Source organism: Rosa chinensis, chromosome 1, assembly GCF_002994745.2.
Source record: "Rosa chinensis cultivar Old Blush chromosome 1, RchiOBHm-V2, whole genome shotgun sequence".
NCBI lineage: Eukaryota > Viridiplantae > Streptophyta > Magnoliopsida > Rosales > Rosaceae > Rosa > Rosa chinensis.
The window spans coordinates 15,989,547-16,015,105 of NC_037088.1; the positions used below are offsets into that span (position 1 = coordinate 15,989,547).

A 25,559-nucleotide genomic window follows, 5' to 3' on the forward strand; every position below is an offset into this window, starting at 1 on the left:
AGGACCTCGCTGGTAAGGACTAAAAAATCAAAAAAATTGCTGAAATATCGGCGAAATTTCAGACAACCTGAGGCCCACACATGACACGCCTACCGAGATTTGAAATTGCACATAGAAACGAAACTCGCATGCAATGCACCATTGGTTGCTAATGAAGAATCAAGGCAACTTAACCATTACTACTGCAATGCTATTTGGTTATTTAGGGCATTCTATACATATAGGGTTATTATCACAAATGGTACCTGAACTTATCCTCCATTTTATCGATGGTACCTGAACTTCAATTTTGATCACAACTAGTACCTGAACTTTTCGATTTCATTTTAAATGGTACCTAAGGCCATCTTCGGTCACTATTCCGGCCAAAAAAGCCAAATCTAAGAAAACAAAAAACAAAAAAACATGTTCAAGGCAAGTCTATTACCAAAAAATCACCACTATATATGATTGCAACCCTCGAAATCATCAAAAATCATCACTATGATGGCCTCCCATGCCGTTTTTAGTCGGAATAGTGACCGGAGGTTGCTCTAGGTACTATTTAAAATGAAATCGAAAAGTTCGGGTACTGGTTGTGATCAAAATTAAAGTTCAGGTACCATCGATAAGATTGATGTATAGTTCAGGTACCATTTGTGATAATAACCCATACATATATATAGACACACACACGAGATACCTAAACTAATATACATACACATATTTGTTGTTTTGAATCAAACCCAAAGCCATATGCCAATATATAAATTTTTTTCACTTCTAAATCCGGAAATTAAGAGAAATATTTAATTAATAGGCAATTTACAATAAAAAAATATTTTACCAACAATTCTCAATCTGAAATAAACTTTATTACTTTAAATAAACTTTAGGGTTAAATTCTGTTTAGTCCCTGTACTTTGCCTCTCTCATCGTTTCAGTCCCTGACATTCTAATTTAATCTAAAAACTCCCTGACGTTACAATTTCCCTACAATAGGTCCCTGAGGCGTCAAATTAGGAGTTGATCTTGGGTGAAATGTCCAATATACCCCTCTGTTATTTCTTTTTTCTTTTTTTTTCCATTTTAATTTTTTTTTTTTTTTTTTTCTTTTTTTATTTTTCTTTTTTCCTTTTTCCATTTTAATTTCTTTTTTTCTTTTTTCTTTTTTCTTTTTAATTTCTTTTTTCCTTTTTTTATTTTTCTTTTTTTCCTTTTTCCATTTTAATTTTTTTTCTTTTTTCTTTTTCCTTTTTAATGACCATCGTATTCGGTTGCATCAATACCGCCACGTTGGCGAACCAATCCAGATCGACCCGAAACCCCAATCCTTGTTCTCCATGCCGGCGACCATTTTTCTTTTTCACTTTTGGTTTTTGTCAACTTGGCCATCAAAAACCACCATCTCAACAAAACCCAAAATCCAAATCACCATTTTGAGCATGACCCAAAAACCTCAGAGTCTGAAAAAATGGTAGTTTTCAGTGAAAAGTTAAAAAATGGTAATTTTCAGTGAAAGTTTCCAAATTGAGACTTGATGTGGAGAGATAAAGTGGGATTTGAGTGGAAGAGAGAGAAGTAAGCTGTGAAAACAAGAGGGGAGTGGTTTGGAGGCAAATTTTCGAGCTGATTGGGAAACAGATGGGTTGTGGAGTTTGATCGGAATGGGATTGGTGGGTTGAGGAAGGAGAAAGTAGGCCGAACGAAAAAGAAAAAAGAAATTAAAAAGGAACAAGAAAAAAAAGAAGAAAAACAAAAAAGAAATTAAAAAGGTAAAAGAAAAAAGGAAAAAAGAAAAAAGGAAAAAAAAGAAAAAAAAAAGGAAAAAAAAAGAAATTAAAAAGGGCTAATGATAAAAGAGGTCATTTTGAAGTGCCTTATTATAATACAGTTAACACAATTGTTCCCATGATAATTTAAGTCACCTCTTTACAACCTATCACTGGAGTTAAACTTAATTACAAAAACTGCCACTAGCATCTCTCTCTCTCTCTCGTGATGTCCAAGCCCATTTGAACCCTTATCCATACCAAAATATATATCTCTCTCTCCAATGGCTCCCAGTATGTCTCTGACCTCTACACTGTCACCGTTGGGGCTACAACGAGTCCAGGCTCAACTTGCCACAGAGGAATGTCGCTCTCTTATGCAAGATCATCCCTCCGCTCACCAAGTACTTGCCGGAGACCATTTTGTTGATTGTGTGGAATCCGGTACTTTGCTGAGGTCATAATCCGGCCGATCGTCCATCAGTTCGATTCGCAACCATGTTCGAAGCACATGTAAGGCTCTTTCTGATTTTTGCTCTCTCAATTTTGATGGTTTAGCTTTGAATTTGACTATCTGTGTTGCTTTGATTGTTGAAATTTGATGAAAGCCCCTTCGGCACTGTCCTTTGCTTGATTGTTATTGTTTATGTGTTATCTCTCACAAATCTCACTCTTTCGCTTTACGAAGATCAAGTCGGCCTCGTCGATTGGTAAATTTCAATCTCGTATAGCTTAAGCGATTTTGATTTTTGATTCTTACTCGCTCGATTTCTCTAAATGAAATGGAAGTTGATTCTCCCCTTATTGAGCTTTGAATTTGATCATTTTGGAGTTGAATATCTATTTTGTTTTCAATCCGAGCTTGAATTCTATGAACTTCATTGAATATGCTTGGAATTCGAAGTTGATTGGTTTGTTATCTTTTTCTATGAACAGTTGGTGTGTTGCCTTTTTCTATGAATCCGAGTTTGAAGCTTGAATTCAAATGTGAAAATATGTATGTGGTTCTTTCAAACCCTGTGAACGATTGGTTTGTTGCCTTTTTCCATCTATAAGAATATTGTTCCAAAAGCTTTTTCAATTGTTGCCTTTTGAACTTGCATTAGCTCTTGATCACCAATTAGGATCATCTTCATATTGCAGATTCAGAACGTAAAGGCTAAGATATTTAAGTAATATGAAGATAAAGAAACTAACTCCTATCTCATAAAAAATGTCTCATGCAGATCCATTGGCTTTTCGATTCCAATCTCTCCAAGGCTCCAACTCTCTCAATCTCTTCAAAATCTTAATCCAAACTCGATCAATTTCTAAGTTTTTTTTTTTTTTTCTTGTAGACTCATTGGCTTTGGCATGAAAACTCATAAAGAACATTTCAAAGTTTCTAGTTTCTTGAAGTAATGAACTAGTGAACTGTACTGTTGCTGATTTGAAATTTTTATAATTATGTTATTTGATCTTTCGTGCCTTTTTCATAGTTGGAATGTGATATTTAATAGATTATATTGCATTGACATTCCATTGAAGCGGGGCAGGGCAATTGTGCAGGCTGTGACCCATTACAATGACCCGAATATACTTGCTGATGTGAGCTGTGGATTGGGTAAGGCTATGGTTGGACTGAATTTGAATGATGCCAAGGTCGAAAGGTTTGTGAATCATTCCAAATAAGTGTGAACTTTGTTTCTTTGTTCACCAAGTTCTTTTTCACATTTTGTTCTTAGTATTACAGTTCTATTAGTGGTTGTTGGGCTTGGTGGATTTTACTAGTTTAGTAGTTTTACATGTAAAACAAAAAAGGAAAATTATGGTTATTTGAATTTGTTGCTAAGAATATGAAGTTCTGTTTCTTCGTCCATCTGCTTATTTGATTTCGAATTTGATGTTTTGAACATCATTTGCACTATCCATGCTTGAAATTTTGGATAGTCTAACTAGCATAGCAGCAAGTTTGGTTCACTTTGTAGCAATTTGTTTGGTTCATTTGTTCTTATCATAATTATAGTTCTAGTTTTCTGGTAATGTTAATTAGTTGGATGTGGATGGTTTTTCTGCTGCAGGAATCAATTACATAAGCATTTAGGTAACACTGGACATGCTTCACTGAAGAAGTGAAGAACCAATGATGGAACCTTGCTGAATATTGGATTGATGCGAGTAAACTATGAACCATGCTTCAACAGATTATCTGCCCTAATATGCTACATGAGATGACACCGGCCTTGTTTTGCTTCGCATGTAACAGTACCCAATCTCGTTTGTCTAGTTACACCCCATTCATGACATAGAAAATGTATGCTAAAGATGAATGCATAATAATTTGTTGAAGATGAATTTGTAATAATCTGATAGTACTTGTAGCCTTACTTCATTTTTGTGTTTTCGATTGATCTTGATTGTTTATGATCTGCATGTGATTGTTGATCACATGAAAATTAAAATGTTTTTTTTTTTGGAACAATTTGTGAATTTTGCTTATGTGTTTTGCTGGATGCTAAGTGGAGCATTGGAAAAGCTATGATCTTTGCTATTGTTTTTTGTTTATTTATTATGCTTATTCAATTAGTCCACTTGATCTATGCTTATTGTAAACTCTAGCTTACCAAATCAAATAACTTTTTTTATCTTTTTATGGTGTCATCATTGGAATGTTTAGTTTTCCTTAATGAAACATTATTTTTATAGACCTTCTGTTATGAACATGTCACTGGTCATATTCAATGTTGATCATAAGTCGATAGCCAAGTCATTAACCAAGTCATTGTCAATTACATGTCATTTGCCATGTTACTGGCCAAGTCACTGTTATTTCCATGTCACTGACCAGGTAACTGTTAACCTCATGTCTCTGTTATGAACATGTCACTGGCCATGTCACTAACCAGGCTACTGACAGTTACTTGGTTAGTGACATAGTCAGTGACATGGTCAGTTACTTAGTTAGTGACATGTGATTAACAGTGACTTGGCTATCAACTTGTGACTTGGCTACTGACAGTTACTTGGTTAGTGACATGGTCAGTTACTTAGTTAGTGACATGTGATTAACAGTGACTTGGCTACTAACAGTTACTTGGTTAGTGACATGGTCAGTGACCGAATCCCTCCTCGAACTACTGACAGTTACTTGGTTAGTGACATGGTCAGTTACTTAGTTAGTGGTCATGTCACAGTCATGTCACTGTCAACCATGGCCATGTCACTGTCACTGGCCATGTCACTGTCAATCCATGACCAAGGCTCTAGTTAATGAGGTCACAAGCTAAGTCATTGTTAACCTCAGGTCACCAGTCAAGTTACTGGCCATGTCACAGTCATGAACATGTCACTGACCATGTCACAATCAATCCATGGTCAAGTTATTGGTCATGTCACTGACCATGTCACTTTCAATCCATGGCCAAGTCACTGTTAACCTCAAGTTATTGGCAAAGTAACTAACCATGTCACTGTCAATCCCTGGTCAACTTAGTGACATGTGTATAACAGTGACATAAAATAGATCTCTTGTGCATAGTAAAATTTGGTTTAAGGCATGCTTTGCAAGCCGTAAAGTCAATTTTTTTAAATAAAAAAGAAATCAATTCTCTATTGTTCCAATGTCACCCTAAAATTTTATAAATAAAAAGATAACAAGTCTGTCTACTTCTTTGCTTGTTGCAATTTCATGAGAGAACTTTCACTTATATAAAAAGTTGAGCTAGTATACAAACAAATGTTGTGGAAGCAATCACAAATGAAGCTTATAGCAAAACCAATACAAATAAAATGAACCTAAATTACATAGGATTAAAATATGCAAGCTTGCTTTATATGTGGTAGTGTAAAGCCACTGAGGTGGATTGCCTCAAACATTCACTGCACATTCCACTTCAAATACGTCTTGTTTCATAAGAAAATAGCTTCACTTTGGATCTTTATGATAAATTTCAACACTTATGGATGCCTCTTGTTTCCTCATCGAAGTTGGAACTGAACAATATTGAATAAGATATTAATAAAGAGCTACAAAATTTACTATTTCAGTTTAACCCTGAAGTTATTTCATAGAATTTATAGAGAATGCAAAGCTCTCAATTCTCAAAATAAAATGATCAGGAGGAAACTATTGGTGCTCTAAAGTCAAAAAGCAAATTAAAGACCAAGGAAAAGATCGAATATAGAAATGGAATAGAGTTTACCATGTTTATATTGAACCTTGCTGTAGCTATAGCAATCTATGGTGCTAAGAACATGTCAGTCTGCAATTAGAAACATCTAATTGATCAGATTTGCTTTAAAGAGCTCAAATGGTTGGGGAAAAAGAAAAAACAACAATCAAGTCTCTTCTAGTTCTTCAGAAAAACCAATTTCAAAATGGCTCATTCACATAGATATCGAACTATTGCAACTAACTGATGTCATCTCACAATGTCTTAGGTTAAAACAAGTTTTGTCAGTTCATATTGGTTAAACCAAAGAGACTTAGGTAGGAGTGAAGCTAAAGGGATATGTATATAGGAGAGAATTTTAGGAGAGACCATATACACTTTATTTCCAGTAGCAAATCTACTAGCAAAATCCTCCTTCAGCAACTTCTCAAGAGCTACAAATAAGAGAAAGGGGAAATGATCATTTACCCGATTTTAGGCTAAAAATTGCCCACTTGCTCCACCAACTGTTTTTTAACCCCATTTACCCAAAACACTCTAAGAGATTATTTCCCCTTTACCCAATTAATTCTTTTTTCTTTTTTTTTGAGACTTTTTTGCCCTCTCCTTCTTTCTCACTTAGAGAGAGAAGTCATCCTCCACCTTGCTGTGCTCCGGCGACCAGTGGCCGACGCGGTCTCCGGCGACCAGTGACCGGATTCCGGCAAACGGTGACTGGATTCCAGCGACCGGTGACCTGATTCCGGCGACCGTTGACCGGATTCCGGGAACCGGTAACCGAAATCCGGCGACCGATGACCGGAATCCGGCTATTATTGCCCCCCAGTAATCATATTATTTCCCCCCAATACTCATATTATTGCCTCCCAATAATCATATTATTGCCCTCCAGTGAATTGTATAAACTCTCAAAACCAAAATGAATACACTACAGGCACAATTGATCATATTATTGCCCCCCAGTAATCATATTATTGCCCCCCCAGTAACCATATTACTGCCCCCCAATACTCATATTATTTCCCTCCAATAATCATATTATTGCCCTCAAGTGAACCAAAATGAATACACTAAAGACACAATTGATAAATTTATATGTTCAATTGTACACGTTCACTTTTTTTTTCCTTTCCCATTCTCGGAGCTCACAGTATACAAAAAAAAAAAAAAGTGATATAGGCACCCAGAAATTGCTATGGGCACCCACCGAGTGTGAGGCCGGTGCAGGATTGGTCGGATCATCATCGTCTTCGACGAGATGGGAAGAGTTGGCGAAACAAGGTTGATGGGACCGGACCACCGACCTCAACCTCAACCACCGTACGTCTTCGTCGCCTTGGGTTCCCCAGTTAAGACCCGGCCAAGATCCGGATCGAGAAACAGAGACTAGATGGCCCAGATTCCGCCGGATCGATTGAGTTGTTAGCCCGAATCCGAAGGTGGAGCGCCGGAGCAGCCATGGCAGAGAGAGAGAGAGAGTCTGGGGGAGAGAGAGTACGGTTCGGGTGACGGCGGCGCTCGGAGGTTGAGGTCGAATCCGGATGCAGTGCTCCTATCTTCTCTGATGGCGGTGGAGACTTGATGGAGGTGGTGGCCCGAAGCTGCCGGAGCAACCATGGCAGAGAGAGATAGAGAGAGAGAGAGAGAGAGAGAGAGAGCGAAGCCAGAGGTGGAGCGCGGCAGAGAGAGAGAGTGTGTGAGAGAGTCTGAGAGGATAGAGTTTAATAGGGGGCAAAACTGTCACTATAGGTTAGATTGGGTAAATGAGGTCAAAAAACTCTTGGTGGAGTAAGTGGGCAATTTTTGGGCTAAAATTGGGTAAGTGGTCAAGACCCCTAAGAGAAATGTATAAACAACTAAATTATGTAATCATCAACGAGCAACAACCTGTAATGGTTTACATGATGGAAAACTAATGTATGTGATACGAATAAAAGCATTAACACAACTAAAAAGTGGTGATTCACACATGAGATTAAAAACATACTCTACTTGAAGAGCTGTCAATCTGCTAAGTGGTAATTCATACCAGCTGCTATTATACCAATCCTAGAAATTACAGAATTTTAGCGATGCATAAGGACACAGAAATATAGAGGATACAACAAAAATATCCTGTATCACAATTTTCTGTAAGCAAACAACATGTGTGTGCTGCAAATTTTTAACCAACAAAATATCAGATATCACAGTTGCACCAATCACAAGCAAATAGCAAATAAAATCCAAGCTATTTGAACCTTTGAGCTGCATCTCCATCCAATTTCCAGCAGCAGTCCAATAGATGAAGAGGATGGTAGCAGGTTCAGACTTCAGATCCTATTAATGAAGCTAGTGACTTTATGTTCTTCCACTTCAATTTACTATCTAGTACTAAAATACTGTATCCGAGTGCAATCATCTTTCAATTTTCAGTTTTGAGTAGAATGTACTAAACATCAATTTCTCAAACAATTTTATGAAATGCACAATTACGAAGAAGCACGATAATAGAATTGATTCAAACAGTGGAGGCCAACCTTCTTCAGCAATTTCATTGCCGAGAGCTTTTCTTTCCTGGCTTAATTCTTGTTCAATTGTAAAGATTACCTTGTCAAAGATTGGAAATTCAGCTTTCAACTTCGTACATGCAACTTCCTGAATCTCCTCATTCCAGGAAACGTCTTGTCCTGCAAACTGGTTGCAAGGAAATGCCAGGATCTCAAAACCTGCCAGAAAAAGAAAACCAAAGCTTCACGGATAAGAATGAAACACATGAATTAAATAATGTATGAGATTTCTGCAAGTAGTCACAGGCCTTTGTTTTTGTACTTTTCATACAAAATATTCAATTCCTTGTAGTTGGATTATGTTAAACCACTGCAAAAGTTCAATTAAAAAAAAATTAAGAACAAAGAAACAATAGAGCTCATAGAGTTCTAGCACAATATGATAAGAACATAGGTATAGAGTTTCATTACAGGTTGAACACTTAGATTGAGTAGCAACATCTACAATGTATAGTTCATCATCTTCGCATAAAAAACATGTACAGTTACCACTTGAATCCTTTGAAGCTTGCAGGACGAACATATGATCTCAGATTGATTATTTTTTCTTTTGTGATGACTTTGAGATACCATCACTTCCTACACTTTTGTAAAGATCATTTCCAACTGAACTTTTTCTATAAATATAAAATGCCAGATGAAATTTTTTACCTACTAGGGGAAGGTCACTGTGACTTCATGAGAAGGAACTCATGTACTACAACTAGAAGACATGTACCACAATCTTTAGAAGGAACTTAGTTACTCTATAGGTCTTTTTTTAACATTCTCACTACCTAAATTTTGTAAACAAGTTAAACACTATCATTTCTACCAAAAGAAAACAAGCTATAGAAAGAAATGCCAGGCGTTTCCAAAGACATTTTTAATACACATCCATGAAGTACTTTAAAACTACGAAAATCTTAGTAAGCATACATATCATCGCTAAGATCAGACTTTTGCAAGTACCCAATCTCTTCCTTGTATTGCAAAACTACATGTCAAAACTATGGGGTAGACTCGCCAAACACCCGGGACATCAGATCCACAAAAGTGTTTGAGACGCAAGATTTGTGTCATAGATTTCAACACTTGTACCAATTTAACTCCAATTTGTCAACACTGAATTTAAACAAAGATGAAACCGGTAATGATCTACATGGAAGAAAGACGAAAATATCTAAGAAAATCATCCACAAAATAGAGCAAGTTAATTACCATTTTGAAGCAACATTCACAATCAGAAGAACCTTGCCGCTGTTCTCACTTAGCTTTACATCATTTCCATGAATATCCTGCAATCAAATGCATCAGTATACAAATTAATTTAGTTCACATCACAAACTCACTTTGCCGACATATCAGAGTCCGAACAGTTCCCATTCCAGTGGTCGCCACACAGCCTCAAACACGGCTTGCAGTTTTTGTAGGCTTCCGAGGCCTTGAATACCATATCCTTGATCTTGATGCAATCTTTGGCCTCCACTCCACCATTTGCTCCCAAATCCATGAAAACGAACACAAAATATCAACAATTAGCATCGAAACAAAAGAAACAGCAACAGAAACAAAATTAACTAGTGGAATGCATAAAAATGGTTCAAGAAATTAAAGGAAAAATATGTCTGAAATTGAAAATTGAGAGGACTCACCGACACTGGAAAAGCCAACGCAGCGTTCGGGTTAGGGTTTTGGGAGCGGGAAATGAGAACGAAATCCGCGATGAGAAAGAAGAAGCTGTAGGCACAGATCGAGTCTCGAGCACCGAATCTCGGCCACAGCTCCAACCGTCTTCATGATTGTCGTCGCCTTCCATTTCGTCTCTAGGTAGCTTTCCAGTCGTAGATGGAGGTCCAGTGGTCACCGGTGACTCAGCTCCAGCCGGATAAAGATCGGTGCAAAACGACATCGACTTCAGAGACGGCGAGTGGGTCGATGGAGAGGCGGAGAGTGCTGAAGGGGAGTAGCGTAGGGAGAGAGAAAACTGATTTGGTTTTGAAATTGAAACAAAAATCGGGTATACATTAACTAAGGGTAAAATGGGAAACGAAAATATGACAAACTGACCTTGTTTAACATCACTTCATTATTAATAAGGACTAAATTAATATTGTTAACAATTTATAATGGACCTTTTTATCAAGTGGGAAACTAAGTGACTTTTTTATCATTTCACACTCTAATGTGACCTTTTCCATCATTTCCCTAAGAAAAAAAAGAAAAAAAAGAAAAAAAAGAAAAAAGAAATTAAAAAGAAAAAAGGAAAAAGAAATAACATAGGGGTATATTGGACATTTCACCTAAGGCCAATTCCTAATTTCCCGCGGAAATGACCTATTGGAGGGAAATTGAAAGATCAAGGAGTTTTTAGATTAAATTAGAATGTCAGGGACTGAAACGATGAGAGAGACAATGTATAGGGACTAAACAGAATTTATCCCTAAACTTTATTACTTTTTTTTTTTTTTTGGTGAAAGGGCGGTGCACAGTCCTCAAGCCTGGGTGGCTTAAATTGAAGAAACTGTCGAATACAAGGGGGGGACATTTGGCCTGAACCCCTGATTACAATAGATAACTAGAGAACCTCCTGACATATTATCCTGAGTCTCTACTAAATACATGTACTCAACAATGCACCAACTAGCGAAGATCGCACTATTGGCGAATCTATTCACTTTAACTGCTATAAAGCAGCGGTGACACAACGGAAAGATTACTTGATCTGTAACCCGACTACAGCAAAGCATGAATATCATACGCACAGCTTTCCCATTATGATGCCCCTGAAAAACACATTCAGTGACACATAGTTTCTCCCAACCACTAGGAGGCAGCGACCATTTGACGAAACAAGGAACTCGCCGCCTACCTAGGGCAGACACATTACCTCCACTGGAAGGCAGTGACCATTTGCAGAAGCAAGGAACTCGCCGCCAAACCAGGGCAGACCAGGCACACAGGGTGCACAAACAGGCACCAAGCCCAACAACCCCGACTAAGCTACAATATGGACATAACTCCTGTGAAAAACACAAACAAACTAAACAAAGCAGAAACAAAAACAACCAACTATGAATAAACCGACTAGACCACAAAAACAACCAGCAAGGCCCAACAGCAAGAGCCCGGCCCAACCACCATCTCACCCAAGGACCCAACCCAATAGCCCACCACGCCAGCAGCCAGCGACCAGCTCCGGCATCAGACCGCCTCCGTCGACTAGAACCCAGAAGTCCAAGCTCCGCCAGAACAGACCGCCGCCGACGACCGGAACCCAGCAGCCCAACATCCCAGTGCTGCACCATGACCGCCAAACGCCCCGAGCCCAGAAGAGGAGATCGAGACCGATCAGCCCACTTCGAGGTCGAGCCACCACCATCAGCCCTGGAACGCACCACCGTCACCTCCCAGATCGCCGAAACGGTGCCGCCAGAACCCACCGCTGCCGTCGACCGCAAATCGGGAAGCCCAGATCTAGATCTAGATCTGTCCACCCCATCCGAGCTCGAAGGCCTCCCCCCCTTCCCTGGACCGCTCCTCTGCCATGAAGGCCCGCCCCTAGTCACCATCGGAATCCCCTCCCGGGCCAGAACACAGCGGCGAAACGCCGTCCGCGTTCGGCCGGGAGAGAACCACACACTCGGAGTTTTTCTCTTTTTTTTCTCGGAATCCCCTCCCGCTTTCGTTTACCAAGTCTAGACTTCAGACTGACCCAAAAAAAATAAACTTTATTACTTTAAACACAAGAATATTTTCATCACACAAATCATTTTTTGTAGTTTCATGCTTCACAATAGATATACTTCTTATATTCTTATTTCAGTAATACAAAATTTGAAAATTAGGTATACTATTATTTAATATTACTAAGTATTTGGTTTCTATACTCTATTTTGTTGATTTGAATTAATCATATCTACTTTTCCATCTAGTATAAAAAAATATTGAGAATATTGAGTTAAATTTTATGAAATGTCAGACGATTCAGCATATGCTAATTTATCTTAAATTACTATAAGTCAATATATTACAGTGTTTATTCAACATTTTCTTTTGAAATATAGTAGATAATTGATGAAATAACATTTCCAAAAGTCTTATTTAAAATTTCCGGGTCTCTATCTAAATTTCCAACATTTTTCTAGAATATTTATCGATATCTATATTTCCATCGAAATTTTCGTTTTTGGGACTATCGATATCTCCTCAATATTCGATATTTTAGTCATCACTCGCTACGGTTTTGTTGAAGTTAGGGTTTTTTCTTTTCTGCCCTAACATTGTCTCAGGTTTGGTTCTTGGTCATATTACTATGGTGATATCATTAGGTTGCCTAAGGGTAGCCTGCATGGCTTGATATTGATGTGGCTCTTTCTAGTAAGTCATGTTGTATAATTACCTACGTTTGGTTATATTAGAGGAGTGACGTCCTCTCTCCCTTTTTTTTTTTTTTTTTTTTTTACAAAAAAGATAAATTAACCGATTAATTGAAGGATAATACAATATGGATCAGTTTCTATTGAAGCGGGTCAACCCAAAGATAACCCACTATAGGGGTCATCATGGGCCGGGCTAGGGCCGGCCCGGGCCTAGTCAAAGTCAACAAAATTTAGGGCCTGGTAGGGTCGGCCGGGGCTTAAATATGTTAACCCTTACCCGCCCGAAAGGCCCGAGCCACCAGGGCCAAAAGGGCAGGGTCGGGCCGGCCTTCCTAATAGGGCCGAAATTGTCCTGGGCCTGGTCGGGTCTGCTTTCCTAATAGGGCCGAAATTGTCCTAAAAGGGCCTTAATTTGTTTAACAAAAAGAAATATATTATTTTTATTTTTTACCTCAAAATGTAGCTCAATAGTTATATAGGTAATACAAGACTCATTATTTTTTGTTGATCATATTTAATATATATATATATATATGTATATTGGAATTAACTTATAAGTTATAGCATTTATAAATATTAGTTAAGATGGTTATATTCAATTAACTATCTCTCTATATCTCCTAAAATTAATTGTTGTTTACCAAAGGAAACAAAAATTAAAGAAAATAAAGCTTAGGAAATTAATTACAAAAAAAAAGATAATTTGTATGTTATAGACTAAAGAGAAACATATTTAAAAAATAGAAAAAATGAAAAATTATTAGGGCTTAATTGAGCGGGCTTAAAGGGCCGGGTCGGGCTTGGTCCTAACGGGCTCAAACGGGGCAGGCCGTAGGGTAGGGCCAGGCTTCATTTGCATGACCCTTACCCTACCCTATTTGAGAAAGGGTAGGACCGGGTAGGGCTTCGGCCCTATGGGCCGGGTGGACCTAGGGCGGGCTTAGAGCCGAAGGGCTAAATGATGAGGCCTAACCCACTAGTAAGTAGTACTACCCTTTTCTGAAACCTCAAATCAAATTCTATTGTTTCACAGGCTATGTCCATATTTATACACTATTTTCCAATCTAAGGATTAGTAGTATTGCAAGTATAAAAGCAGGGTAAAATAAAAACGCAATACTCTGCTTCTTCGTATCCTCTGCTTTTGCAGCGCAATATTACTGGGTAAGTACCAAGTAGTGTGCGACTCTGCTAAAAAATTATCGCTGACCATATCTCCTTTTAACCTAATACTTATATTGCTCATCATGGTTCATTTGAAATCTTATAAATGCAGTATATATCATAAATTCATAATGTAAAGATCTGAATTTTGATGTATTGATTTTGTAATGTGTACTCTCATAGAGCCTTGCTGAATAAGGGGACATTATGATTCATTATTGGGATTATGGTTGATGATCCTTTACTTCAACAACATATAGGGTTCCTCGATCAATGAAATATCTTACTCCAGGTAAATCCTTAATTAAACTACGTTTATTCCAAACATAATTTGATTAACAAGCAGTACTGTCTCTCATGTTATGCCTCTGTTTGTTATTATATATAGTAGGCTACTAGGCTTACAAATTTATGTAGCATTACTTGTCATTTCATAATACGCTTCAAGGACATAAAGAAAGCTAGCTAATTGCTTTCCTTACTCAAAATGGGTTGCTCTCCAACTTTCTTTCTTACTATAAAATTCAAACAGTTCATCCAATATTTCTTCTTCAAAATGCTTTTTGACGAGTCCTTCCGCTGCAGCTCTCGTGGCAAGTTTGATGGATTTTAGCGGCAGTGTCTAGTGCAAGACAAAATGTAAGTGCTCGATCCGTTTTCTTTGACCAATTCAAGGAAAAAGCAGATTAATTAAGAGAATAAGAAGTAGCAGACATAAGGAAAAGTCCATGGTGGTGATGCAGTGTCAGATAATTTATAGTCATCTTTTTGCTCACCTTTTTCTTTTGAATGATTAGGAATGATCGATATTTACTGTCGGTAAGTTGGTTTAACATTGATGTCCATTAGCTTAATTGGACTGTCATTTAAATTTTTGTGTAGACTAATAGCCAGCTGATCATTGCAATACTTACTTGTTTATCTCTACACGACAGGATTCTTATTTCGTGGGCCTGAAATTACAAGAGTCCTGTCCTCGGTAAAAGTTATTCGATCTTTCTTTCATGGACCGCAAAATTTACCACATGCAAGTATTCTTTAGCAGATATGAGCTGAGTGCATGCCTTGACAAGTTCATTGCAGGGAAACTCCAATCAGTTACCTCCATTGCAACCTCAGAAGCGCATTGGAGGGCATGGAATGTACGCGATTAAAGGGCATCGGAAACTAGCCAACTTTTGAATCAGGAGGTATCATTGAAAGGAAACTTGAAATTCATTGAACAGTAAGTTACGTATCTCATTTGACACTTTATCTTCACAAAGTTTTATTGCAGTACTATTACATGTCACTTTGTTGTGTAGTTATAAACAAGCATAAGAAGGAAGCTAAAGGGAAATTCAACAATTGCTTCACCAATAGCATGTTCCAAATCAATCTGCAGTGCGCCTAAGCACAACAAGAAAGTTACATGACTTCCCTGACTTAAATATGGAGGCATGCTCTTCACATTTATTCCGATACAAGTCAAACAGTTCATCTATGATTTCTTCTCCAAATTGCTGCTTGACGATCCCCTCCATGCCCGCCCTCAGGTGAGAGGCAAGTAGTTGAGATAGGGTGATAGTGTCATCTACCAACTGATGATGAGGTAAGTCTGACATTATCTCTATACTAAAACATCCATTTCGTTCTACAGCAGTTTTCAGTTCTTGGGGAGACATGGTATACATAGGTATGTTAAATGAATCTACTTTCTCTTCACTAACATCTCCCTGCATAACCAAAAAAATACACAGCAAGCATAAGGATCTGCTGTGCAATTGAATTATATATTTCCCTTTTTTTTATTTCTTTTCTTACAAAACCAATTTAACAAGAATTATAGAATCAAATATGTGACAAATATCTCCAATTGATTGTTTTTAGCAGTTCGTCCTAGGGAAGCTATATGTAAATGTTCAATTTAAGAAGTGTCTTCCATTCTAATTTACAAGAATTCAATTCATTTATATGACATTGCAAAACAGGATTTTAATGAACTAGTTATATAGTATATATCAAACGTAAAGTAATTAATGGATCGAATATAGTAACAAAAATAGAGCAGTGGAATATAGTATCAAACGTAGAGCAGTGGATTGTTGCTTAGTTACCTTTCTAGCCTTGTCCAAAAGAATAAACTGTCAAGAAAAAGTTACCTTTCTAGCCATGTCCATGAGGCATAATCCGAGAAATTGTAAGGTCATATTTGCCTGAGAATGGGAGTGAGGAGTTCCATCGGGGCGGCCTGGAATCATAAGTATCATCAGTCCTCCATACATAATCTCTTGTGCCCTGGAATGCAGGAAGCACTCCATGTCCTCACTATATTGAGTTTCATGAGCCCTTATTACTTCATCTGTGGAATTTGAATAATGGATTCGTCCTTTATTCCAAGCAGAACTGCTGCTGTCCACTACCGCTTCTGGTACTCTAGAAAGCCATTGAATGGCATAAGAAGAGTGAACAATGTGAATCGAAGCTTTAGGAAATAGCCGGCCGTGGAAAGAACCAGGCACACCGACTGCAAAGTATTGCCGGTTCTGGGGGAGGGATTTGAAGAGCATGTTGAAATCATTTTGAGCATGATCATTAAAGAAAACTTGAAATTCTGGGATTTGGGAATTCTGCCCCTGGATTTGATACTTGGACTGCACTGCTTCAAGTATATTTTCCACTGAATAAAATGTATTTGGACCAACAGAGCAGCCCAGATCTGCAATGTGAAAGGTGTTGGACAACAGCGTGATGTCTATGTCAAGCTTTTCTAGAATTGCCTTGTTTAGAAGCTCTTTAGCAACATCCACAACTCTTCTCTGCAAAATTAGAAATGCGAATTTTGTAATCTTATTTATTCCAAACGTTGATCTGAAAGTATCCATGAAATCCTTATTTTAAAGTTCTCGCGACTCCTATGTACATGAAATCTCAGTAGTACATTATTGATCAACACACTATCCGAACATATGACTCCTGAAAAACATATTAAATTAACCAACTTCGCTTATTATGAAAGATTTGTACTATAGAAGAAACCTGGTGAGTTGAGTTCTTGGCATAGCTGTTGGGCCCATCTCCACCATTCATTGGATGTGCTTCAGGAACTTTACTGGATATTTCTTCTGCCATCTCTTTCTACTGCATAGTGTTTCTTACTGGTCACTGTTATTTATATTACTACCAACAGAAAGAAGGTCTTAGGAAATTAATTAAAAAAAGAAAAAGTCTAGGAAATGTCATAGGCACTGACGTGGTTTCATGAAGTAAATGGCCTATCTTTGAAGCAGATGGTTTTGAAATTATTTCCTTATATACTAAATCAAATCTAGATTATCTACAGAGCACCACAGCTGGTCAATGACTTGAGTAGTGACGTGCAAGAATCATGTAAACTACTGTTTGTATTGGTATCAACGAAAGCCACTACTGTTTTTATTTTCAGATTGGTGGCCCGGCTTACAATTTTACAATGCAGTAATCTTGCACATCACTTATTTAGATAAGATCAAAGAAATTGAAGCTATATATATAGTAATGAGAATACAATAAATAATCTCACTATATGTTATATATACTGACTAAGCTTCACTAGCTAAAACCATTGCTTCGTTCATGGCAGGTTGTAGGTGTGAACAAATGAAAAGCAAAGTCATACTTTCCCATTTCTTCCGTTCTATGTTTGCTTGCTAACATTATCGATCAATTGCATGTTGATGAAATTCATGACAAAGATTCCTAACACCATCTTATGCTATACCTTTGTTTCTCATCTTTCAACAAATGCTGCTCCGTCTTATAGCTCTACCATGTAGGTATAGCCTTCTTTAATTAATGGGTTACTAAATAATAGTGTCTCGATCATGCTTTCTTCATTCACGTGGTAATTCACCGCATGGTTTCTCACCTCCAGCTAGGAGGGACCAAACCATCACAAATCAATATGCCTTACGTCTAAGAACAACAAGAAAGTTGTGTCCAAGCACAGCAAGAAAGTTGGGCACATCATGCTCAATTTTTTCCCAATACAAGTCGTAGAGCTCAGCTCAAGTTTCTTAACACCACATCTCTTTATTTACTTTTGTATCCATGCATGTGCTGTCATAGTGTTAAGTGGTAGGAATAATAAGCATGTGATTTAGGAGTGTACCTTCTCCTGCTTATTATATAGTTCCTCATCTAGTTTACATAACACATATGATTTGGTAATAAGAAAAGAACTAACAAAGGGAATGTAACTGGAGCTCCATGAATGCCAAAATAATGCGTTCAAATCAATTTGCCTGGCGTTTAAGCACAGCAAAAAAGTTAAATACCTCCGTTGACTTAAAGATATAGTGTTGTGCTACAAGGTTCTTGCAATGCAAGTCGAATAGTTCATCTAAGATTGCATCTCCAAATTGCTGCTTAAACAGCCAAGTGCGTACAATAGTTTGGTGCGATCACTTTGTTAGTACAATAGTTTCGTGCAATCACTTTTTTAGTACAATAATTTTGTTTGAAATGAATGGAAATTATATAGGGCATTTGAATCTCACTAGAAGAAGTAATGTAAAATTCAAGCCTATTCACTAGCAAAAATTTTATTTCTTTGACAATTACACCTTCAACGGAAAACTCAAGGCTCCTTTATATTAACAACTGAAACCGCGAGCTCAAATAATCTGATTATGTGCACATTTGGGGAATTGATTTATAATGTTTATAGCTGCATATTTTCGATCTATTCCTTTTGGACAAATTTATTTATTTATTTATTTTTCTTTTTTGAGTTCACAACATCCTCTGGATTTGAAATGACAGAGATGAGGTTAAACCGTTAATGATGAATTTATCTACGTAGGGTTCTTATATGGGAAAAACTTCTCATATAAAACTTGCATTGAGTGAGATTTTTGGTGTGGAGTTTGTTTTGGATTGCTTGGATTTTGGTGCAGGAAGCTTGGTGATCTGTGTTCTAAAAACAGAATAAATCATAAAAAATAGAAAACTCGATGAATTTACGTGTTTTTGATTCCAAAACTTCCTAAAAATTATCCTTTACAAGTCTCCAAAATATATAAAACTGAGGCACATTTTCAATAAAGAATGGAGTCGACAAGGTTCAACATTCTTGGACATAACCCTAGCGAGAGGCTAACTGGAAGCATGACATGCCCAAAGACCTTTTTTCTTTTTTCTCCTCCGAAAGGGCTTTAATTTGGAACCTAGCCTAGCTGAGAGGCTTAGCCCTACGCTCGGTTTTATTTATTAATACTAATATTTTATTCTGCCCAGTATGTCAACACCAAATTTTATTGAAAATTTCCTGTACAAAATCTCTAGGCCTTGTAGAGGATGATTTTTAGGACATTGTACAAGCAACCGCTAGTAAATTCATCGAGTTTTATATTTATTATGATTTTCTATAGTTGAAATTTAAAAAAAACAAAATCATGAAAAATAGAAAACTTGATAAACTTATGAGCTTTTGATTTCAAAACGTCCTAAAAACCTTCCTCTACAAGTCCCCAAAATAAAATGGAGGCACCATTTTCAATAAAAAATTTCAACTTTGAAAAATCATAAAAAATAGAAAACTCAATGAATTTACGAGGTGAGGTTTTGCTTATATAATGTCCTAAAACTCATCCTAAACAAGCCCAGAAACTTTGTGTTCGAAATTTTCAATAAAAATTGGTGTTGACAAGGTCACTAGGTGGACATGCCTAGCGAGGCTAACAGGAAGCATGACTTGCCAAGTGACCATGTCAACACTAATTTTTATTGAAAATTTCCCAGACAAAATTTTGGGTACTTGTAGAAGATGATATTTAGGACTTTGTACAAGTAACCGCTCGTAAATTCATCGAGTTTTTTTTTTATTTTTTATGATTTTCCATAGTTAAAAACTCAAAAAATCATAAAAATTAGAAAACTTGATGAAGTTTAGGAGCTTTTGATTCCAAAAGGTCCTAAAATCATCCACTACAAGTTCCCAAAATAAAACGGAGGATGATCTCTAGGACATTGTACAAGCAACCGCTCGTAACTTCATCAAGTTTTCTATTTTTTATGATTTTGTTGGAAAAATCATAAAAAAAAGAAAACTCAAGGAAAATCATAAAAATTAGAAAATTCGATTAATTTTCTTGCTCTAGGTTTTGGAACCTTAGAACTTGAGAAGATTGTAATAAGATTGAAAATTATTAGTATCAATTGTCTCATGTTCGTTAGTCATTCTCACTCATTGTTGTTGCCTTCTAGGTTATACGTTTTTTTTTTTTTTTTACAGTAATAGTCAACCACTTTAATAATAATAATAATAATAATAAGAAAGATTACAACTGAAAAATGTAGAAACTACATCATAATAACAAATAGTAAAAATAATACTAGATGCAACAAGGCATCTGAAATCAAACATAAAGAGAATATAGGATATGCTAAAAAGCATTTGATGAGGCACCGGGTAGATCCCGAGCTATGTAAAACGGTACAAATAGTGTGGTCAACCATACTTCCACACACAAATATGAGTCGAATAAAGAGTAACCTTCTATCAAGGTAACCGGCGGTAGTGTGACCGACCTTTCTTTGACACACGAATAAGAATTGCAATATTCTCGAAAATGCTTCCTAGTGCAATACCACGAATTAAAGTTTCAATTGGAGGATGCAATTGCAATTGTCCGGCAGAACGAGCGTACTAGTCTAGACGTCTTCTTTTTATTGCTTAGGTTAGTAGATTAGCACTTTTTTTTTTTTAGGATTTGAATAGCTTCTCCTCTAAGACTTTTAATAATTTTCACCTGTTAAAAATGTGTCATATATCTCTAAGATATTCAGTCAATACTTGTTTTTGGGCATCTAACAGGAATTTGGGCTTCAAAACATGGATCTCTGTCAAAGTGCCAGATTCTCGAACAGCCTGATTTTGTTGTACTAAATCGGGCATAACTTATTGTAGAAAAATAATATTCATGAACCGTTGAACCGTTAAAAGTTGTGATAGGTTCACTACTAGGCATATAAATATATTAAATGAATTCGGGACAATTTATGGATATTCCATATTACAAGCTACAATGTGTATATTAACACATAATTTCATTCTTCATGTTCTCTCTCTTCGCTACCTATATGTAATTTTCTTCGTATTTTTAAATTGTTACCTTGACAGAACTGCTAAGTTGAGAGGTGGTATTTGTTGATTTAGACAGACTATCTCCATTCAACGAGGAAACGTCTGACACGCTTTGAAGCTTAGTTTTATTTCTTTTTCCCTCACTACAAAATAAACTTTCACTTGTAAATTAGCCATCGATGCTTTTCATTAATTTCAAACTAAGTGATTACTTAGTTTCTGGTTTTAGTAATATATTACCATACTTCTAAATTGGTTTATTTGGTATTCATATATCCAAATGCAGTTTAGATAATGTTTCCCATCTTCACTTCCTTATCTGGGATGGACCCAACATACACAATTTCAAACAAATCTCTACGATTGAAAGGCATTCACAATTTCCATGCATTAAAAGTCTCTATAATTTTGTTAGTCCCATAACAACACAAATGTTTTTTTTTTTTTTTTCCAGAAAAAAAATTGATTACAACGAGAAGCCTTTAGGGCAACCAGAACCTAAAAGATCAAAATTAAAGGCAACAACTGCTTCAAGCGGGACACGGTTAAACCACACTGTAGGATAAGGCAGTTAGTGACCCAATGACGCCAAAGCATCAGCTACGAAATTAGCTTTCCTGACGTATGAGAACCCGTACTAAGGCCAAGCCTAAAAGACCAAATTAAAGGCAGCAACTACTTCAAGCGGGACACGGTTAAACCACACTCTAGGATGAGGCAGCTTGTGACCCAATGACGCCAAAGCATCAGCTACGATGAGAACACTGAACACGTACTAAGGCCAAGCTCAGCCATTAGCATCTTGACATCCCGAACAAGAGAAAGCAGACGCTAAAGGACTTCACAATGACCAAGAATACAGTGGATAACGAGGGCCGAATCACCTCCAATGAGAATATTAGACAGGTTGAATCTAACGGCAGCTTGAAGGCCATCTCTAAGAGCAATACACTCCACAGTTGGAACAGAAACAGAACCAACACTTCTGGACCATAACAACACAAGTTCAATGTACCAAAATCATAGATAGACGATATATTGGTAGATACTTTATACAGGATAAAATGTCTTTTAATCCTTTCCGACCCTAGAAATAGGTTCTTCCGTTTTTTACATTCCACTTTATTCTCAAGCCAATCCAAGTCTCAGACAATGAAATGAACTTGATAATTTTAACTAAACAGTATGAAAACCGAAAAAGTGATATTCTAAAAACAATGGTAGCAGAAATGATCTGACCTCAAAAAAATAACAATAATGGAAATAACAGAAGAGTAAGAGTACTATCAGCTACAATCAGTTTGATACTACAAGAATGAAAGAATGAAATTGGAACCTTCAGGTACATCCCACTTTGAAGTTCCTATCGTACAACTGGAAAGGCCAAAAAAAAAAGAAGGGAAAGAAATAAAAGTCTAAGTAACAAAAATTTAGAGAAAAAACTAACAAACTGATAAAGTTTATTCTATATTTATGAATAATACAAAACTCATATAGGGGAGTTTATTTTATTTTATTTTACCCTTTTTTTTTATGAGAGAAGATGCATAGAATCAAAGAAGAGCAAGACTCCAGTTGTTAAGAAAACCAAAGAAATAAATAATTTGTCATTTGGGTGTGCAGTAATTACACATATTAGATAAAATGGACACATTTTTATTGATAAGAAATAGAATTTATCAAGACAAAGAAAGGATGTAGAGATTTGAGAAAAGGAACAAAAGAGAATGTACAGAGCAGTATCCAAGGAAAGACAAAGCAAGCGACAACAAACAACGATAACACCAGCCAACTCCATCAAACAACATAAATAGCAACAAGTTCAAAACATATAATGATATTCCTTGTAAATTGATCTAATTGTGTTTTTCATGAGTTTTAAGCCAAACAGAAGAAAAGAAATGGGTACTCTTTTCTCTCAAAAATTTGAATTGTTGGGGAAAGAAATAATGCATGAGTTCCTGGAGAAACAATGGAACCTCCACATATGAACCTGCTGATGAGTTGTCATGAACTTCAAAAGGTGATACTAGAAGGTTGGTAACCTTCATCCTTCATATGCTTTTTTAACCTTCGGATCTCAGCATATATATTTTCAATATGCGGATGCATCTCATCATGAACAACAAACACATGAACCTGACTCTTCAACTCAATCCAGCTACACCCAGGCTCCTTACTCACCCCTCTAAGATTCATCATCCTCCTTACCCGCTCTACATCTTCCCGCCTGCCCAAGGAAGTATATATGCTTGACAACAACACATACGTAGATGATTCTGGTGTTCCTAACTCAATAAGTTTCTCTCCAGCATAAGCTCCTAATTCATAATTCCGGTAGTTCCGACAAGCACTTAATAAAATACGCCATAAACAAATGCCATGATCGATAGTTGCTGATTCTATGAAGTCTTTGGCTTCATCTAACCTCCCAGCGCGGCTCATGACATCAACCATGCAAGCATAATGCTCCACCCTTGGGGCTATGCCAAATTCATTATACATCATCTTGAAATAAATCCATCCTCTCTCAACGAATCCCATATGGCTGCAAGCAGAGAGGACATTTACAAATGTGACGTAATCCGGCTTTGTGTCCCCCATTCGCATCTCCTCAAAGAGCTCTAAAGCTTCTGTCCCTCGACCATTTTGCGAAAGGCCAGAGATTATTCCATTCCAAGCTACTACATCCCTCACCGGCATCCTCCTAAATACAAGATTCCCATCTTCCAAATTCCCACACTTTGCATACATGGTAGAAAGAGCACTTCCAATTGGAACTTCAAGACTGAATCCATACTTGATTGTACGGGCATGGATTTGCTTTCCTTGTTCAAAAGAACTTAAGCTCGAGCATGCTTTTAAGACACTGGCCATAGTAAGTTTATTGGGCGTGATTCCCTCCTTGTGCATTCTGCAGTACAAACCCAAAGCAGCTTCATACTCCCCATTTTGTACATACCCTCCAATCATAGAAGTCCAAAGAACAACATCAGGTTCTTTTAAATAATCAAACCCATTACGAGCATCACAAACTCTACCACATTTGGCATACATGTCAACCAAAGCTGACATTATATATACCTGCAATTCGAATCCCATCTTCAATAAATAACCATGACCTTGTTGTCCTTCTTTAAGAGCACCAATGTCACCACAAGCATTGATGACCCCAACAAATGTGTACTGGCTCGGCATTATCCCTGCAAAATGCATGTCTCGAAGCAAGTTCAAAGCCTTCTGGGAATCCCCACTCTGTGCAAAACCACATATCATCGCAGACCATGTGATGGAATTCTTATCACCACACAATTCAAAAGTTCGAAGCGCATCGTCCAAATTTCCACATTTCGCATACATTGTAACAACCGCATTCCCAACAGAAACAAAAGTCATCAGCCCATTTTTCACCGCATGACAGTGAATTTGCTTCCCCGTATCAACAAACTCAGGAACAGCCAAGGCACTCACAACACTAGTCAAAACAAACTCATTCTCTCCCTCATTCTCCTCACTTCTACGCATCAACCCGAAAAGCTCTAACGCATCTCCAGCCAGGCGTTGCATTGCATACCCCGAAATCATAGTAGCCCACGAAACCGAATTCCTCTCAGGCATTCTATCAAACACCTTACGTGCATCCCCCACAAGACCCATTTTACAGTACATATTAAGTAAAGAACTCCCAACAAACACGTCGAAAAAGCTCGCTGCTTTGATCGCAAGAGCATGAATCTTCTGCCCACCGAAAACGCCAGACGCTTCATGGGAAGCAGCAGTGAAGACTCCAGCGAAAGTGTGGGCATTTGGGTTGGTGTTGTCTTCCCTCATGCGTCGAAAAAGGTCCATAACAAGTGAGGAGGAGCCTTGGTGAGAGTAGGCATTGATGACATTGTTCCATGAGACCACGTCCTTGTTGGGAGTGGCCTCGAACACAAGCTTGGCTGTGGGTAAGTCTCCACATTTGACGTAGAGGTTGACGAGGCTGTTGGCGACATAGACGGAAGAAGAGGACCCGGTTTTGATGATGTGGGCGTGGACAGCTTTGCCGTTTTGGAGGTGTTTTTGACGACTGTAGTGGATGAGGGTTGTGATTAAGGATCGGAAGTGAAAAGGAAGGGATGAAAGATTCATAAAACAAACCAAGAGTGGGATTTGTTAGACATTAAGTTCTTGTTCGGCCTTTTTCACGTGTTGGGTCTTTGTTTCTGAGCATGAATTAGCAATGTTCAGAATAACAAGCTTAGAATTCTAATGTTGGTGAAGTTGGGGTCGGTGCAATGTTCAGAATAACTAGAATTTGGTGAAGTTGGGGTCGGTGTGTGAGAGCTGAGAAGAGAGGATGAAGCAAATAAATTACCAGTTAGAGAGTAATTTGGTAAAAGAAAAACGGTGAATCCAATAATTTCACACCAAATTAAAAGAAATGCACGGTAAGTTTGTCAGAAATAGGGTAAACCCTCTTCTCTTGTCTTTAA

General features: G+C 37.4%; 2 protein-coding genes and 1 long non-coding RNA gene across 3 annotated transcripts; all 3 read right to left on the reverse strand.

The window, feature by feature from the left end:
- Positions 1 to 8,713: 8,713 nt before the first annotated feature.
- LOC112189782 lies at positions 8,714 to 9,792 on the reverse strand. The gene is made up of 2 exons (XR_002932087.2): positions 9,652 to 9,792; positions 8,714 to 8,761 (listed from the first exon to the last, which is right to left on the reverse strand). It is a non-coding gene; the product is annotated as an uncharacterized LOC112189782 (long non-coding RNA).
- A 5,513-nt stretch (positions 9,793 to 15,305) lies between these two features.
- On the reverse strand, positions 15,306 to 17,186 carry LOC112202246 (loganic acid O-methyltransferase). Its single transcript, XM_024343197.2, has 3 exons — positions 16,995 to 17,186; positions 16,118 to 16,774; positions 15,306 to 15,691 (listed from the first exon to the last, which is right to left on the reverse strand). Exons 1-3 carry the CDS (start codon positions 17,085 to 17,087, stop codon positions 15,350 to 15,352), a joined length of 1,092 nt encoding a protein of 363 aa, XP_024198965.2. The 5' UTR covers positions 17,088 to 17,186; the 3' UTR covers positions 15,306 to 15,349.
- Positions 17,187 to 22,647: 5,461 nt separating this feature from the next.
- LOC112177754 (pentatricopeptide repeat-containing protein At2g33680) lies at positions 22,648 to 25,559 on the reverse strand. The gene has a single exon (XM_024316017.2). It carries the CDS (start codon positions 25,213 to 25,215, stop codon positions 23,098 to 23,100), a length of 2,118 nt encoding a protein of 705 aa, XP_024171785.1. The 5' UTR covers positions 25,216 to 25,559; the 3' UTR covers positions 22,648 to 23,097.

Bases quoted from the DNA above. Each gene is read 5' to 3' on its own strand.
- LOC112202246 (XM_024343197.2), bottom strand. From the start codon at position 17,087: ATGGCAGAAGAAATATCCAGTAAAGTTCCTGAAGCACATCCAATGAAT. The intron at 16,775-16,994 runs GTTTCTTCTATA...CTAATTTTGCAG, and splicing joins CCAAGAACTCAACTCACCAG to AGAAGAGTTGTGGATGTTGC. The intron at 15,692-16,117 runs GTAACTTTTTCT...TTGGTTATGCAG, and splicing joins TCATGGACATGGCTAGAAAG to GGAGATGTTAGTGAAGAGAA.
- LOC112177754 (XM_024316017.2), bottom strand. From the start codon at position 25,215: ATGAATCTTTCATCCCTTCCTTTTCACTTCCGATCCTTAATCACAACC.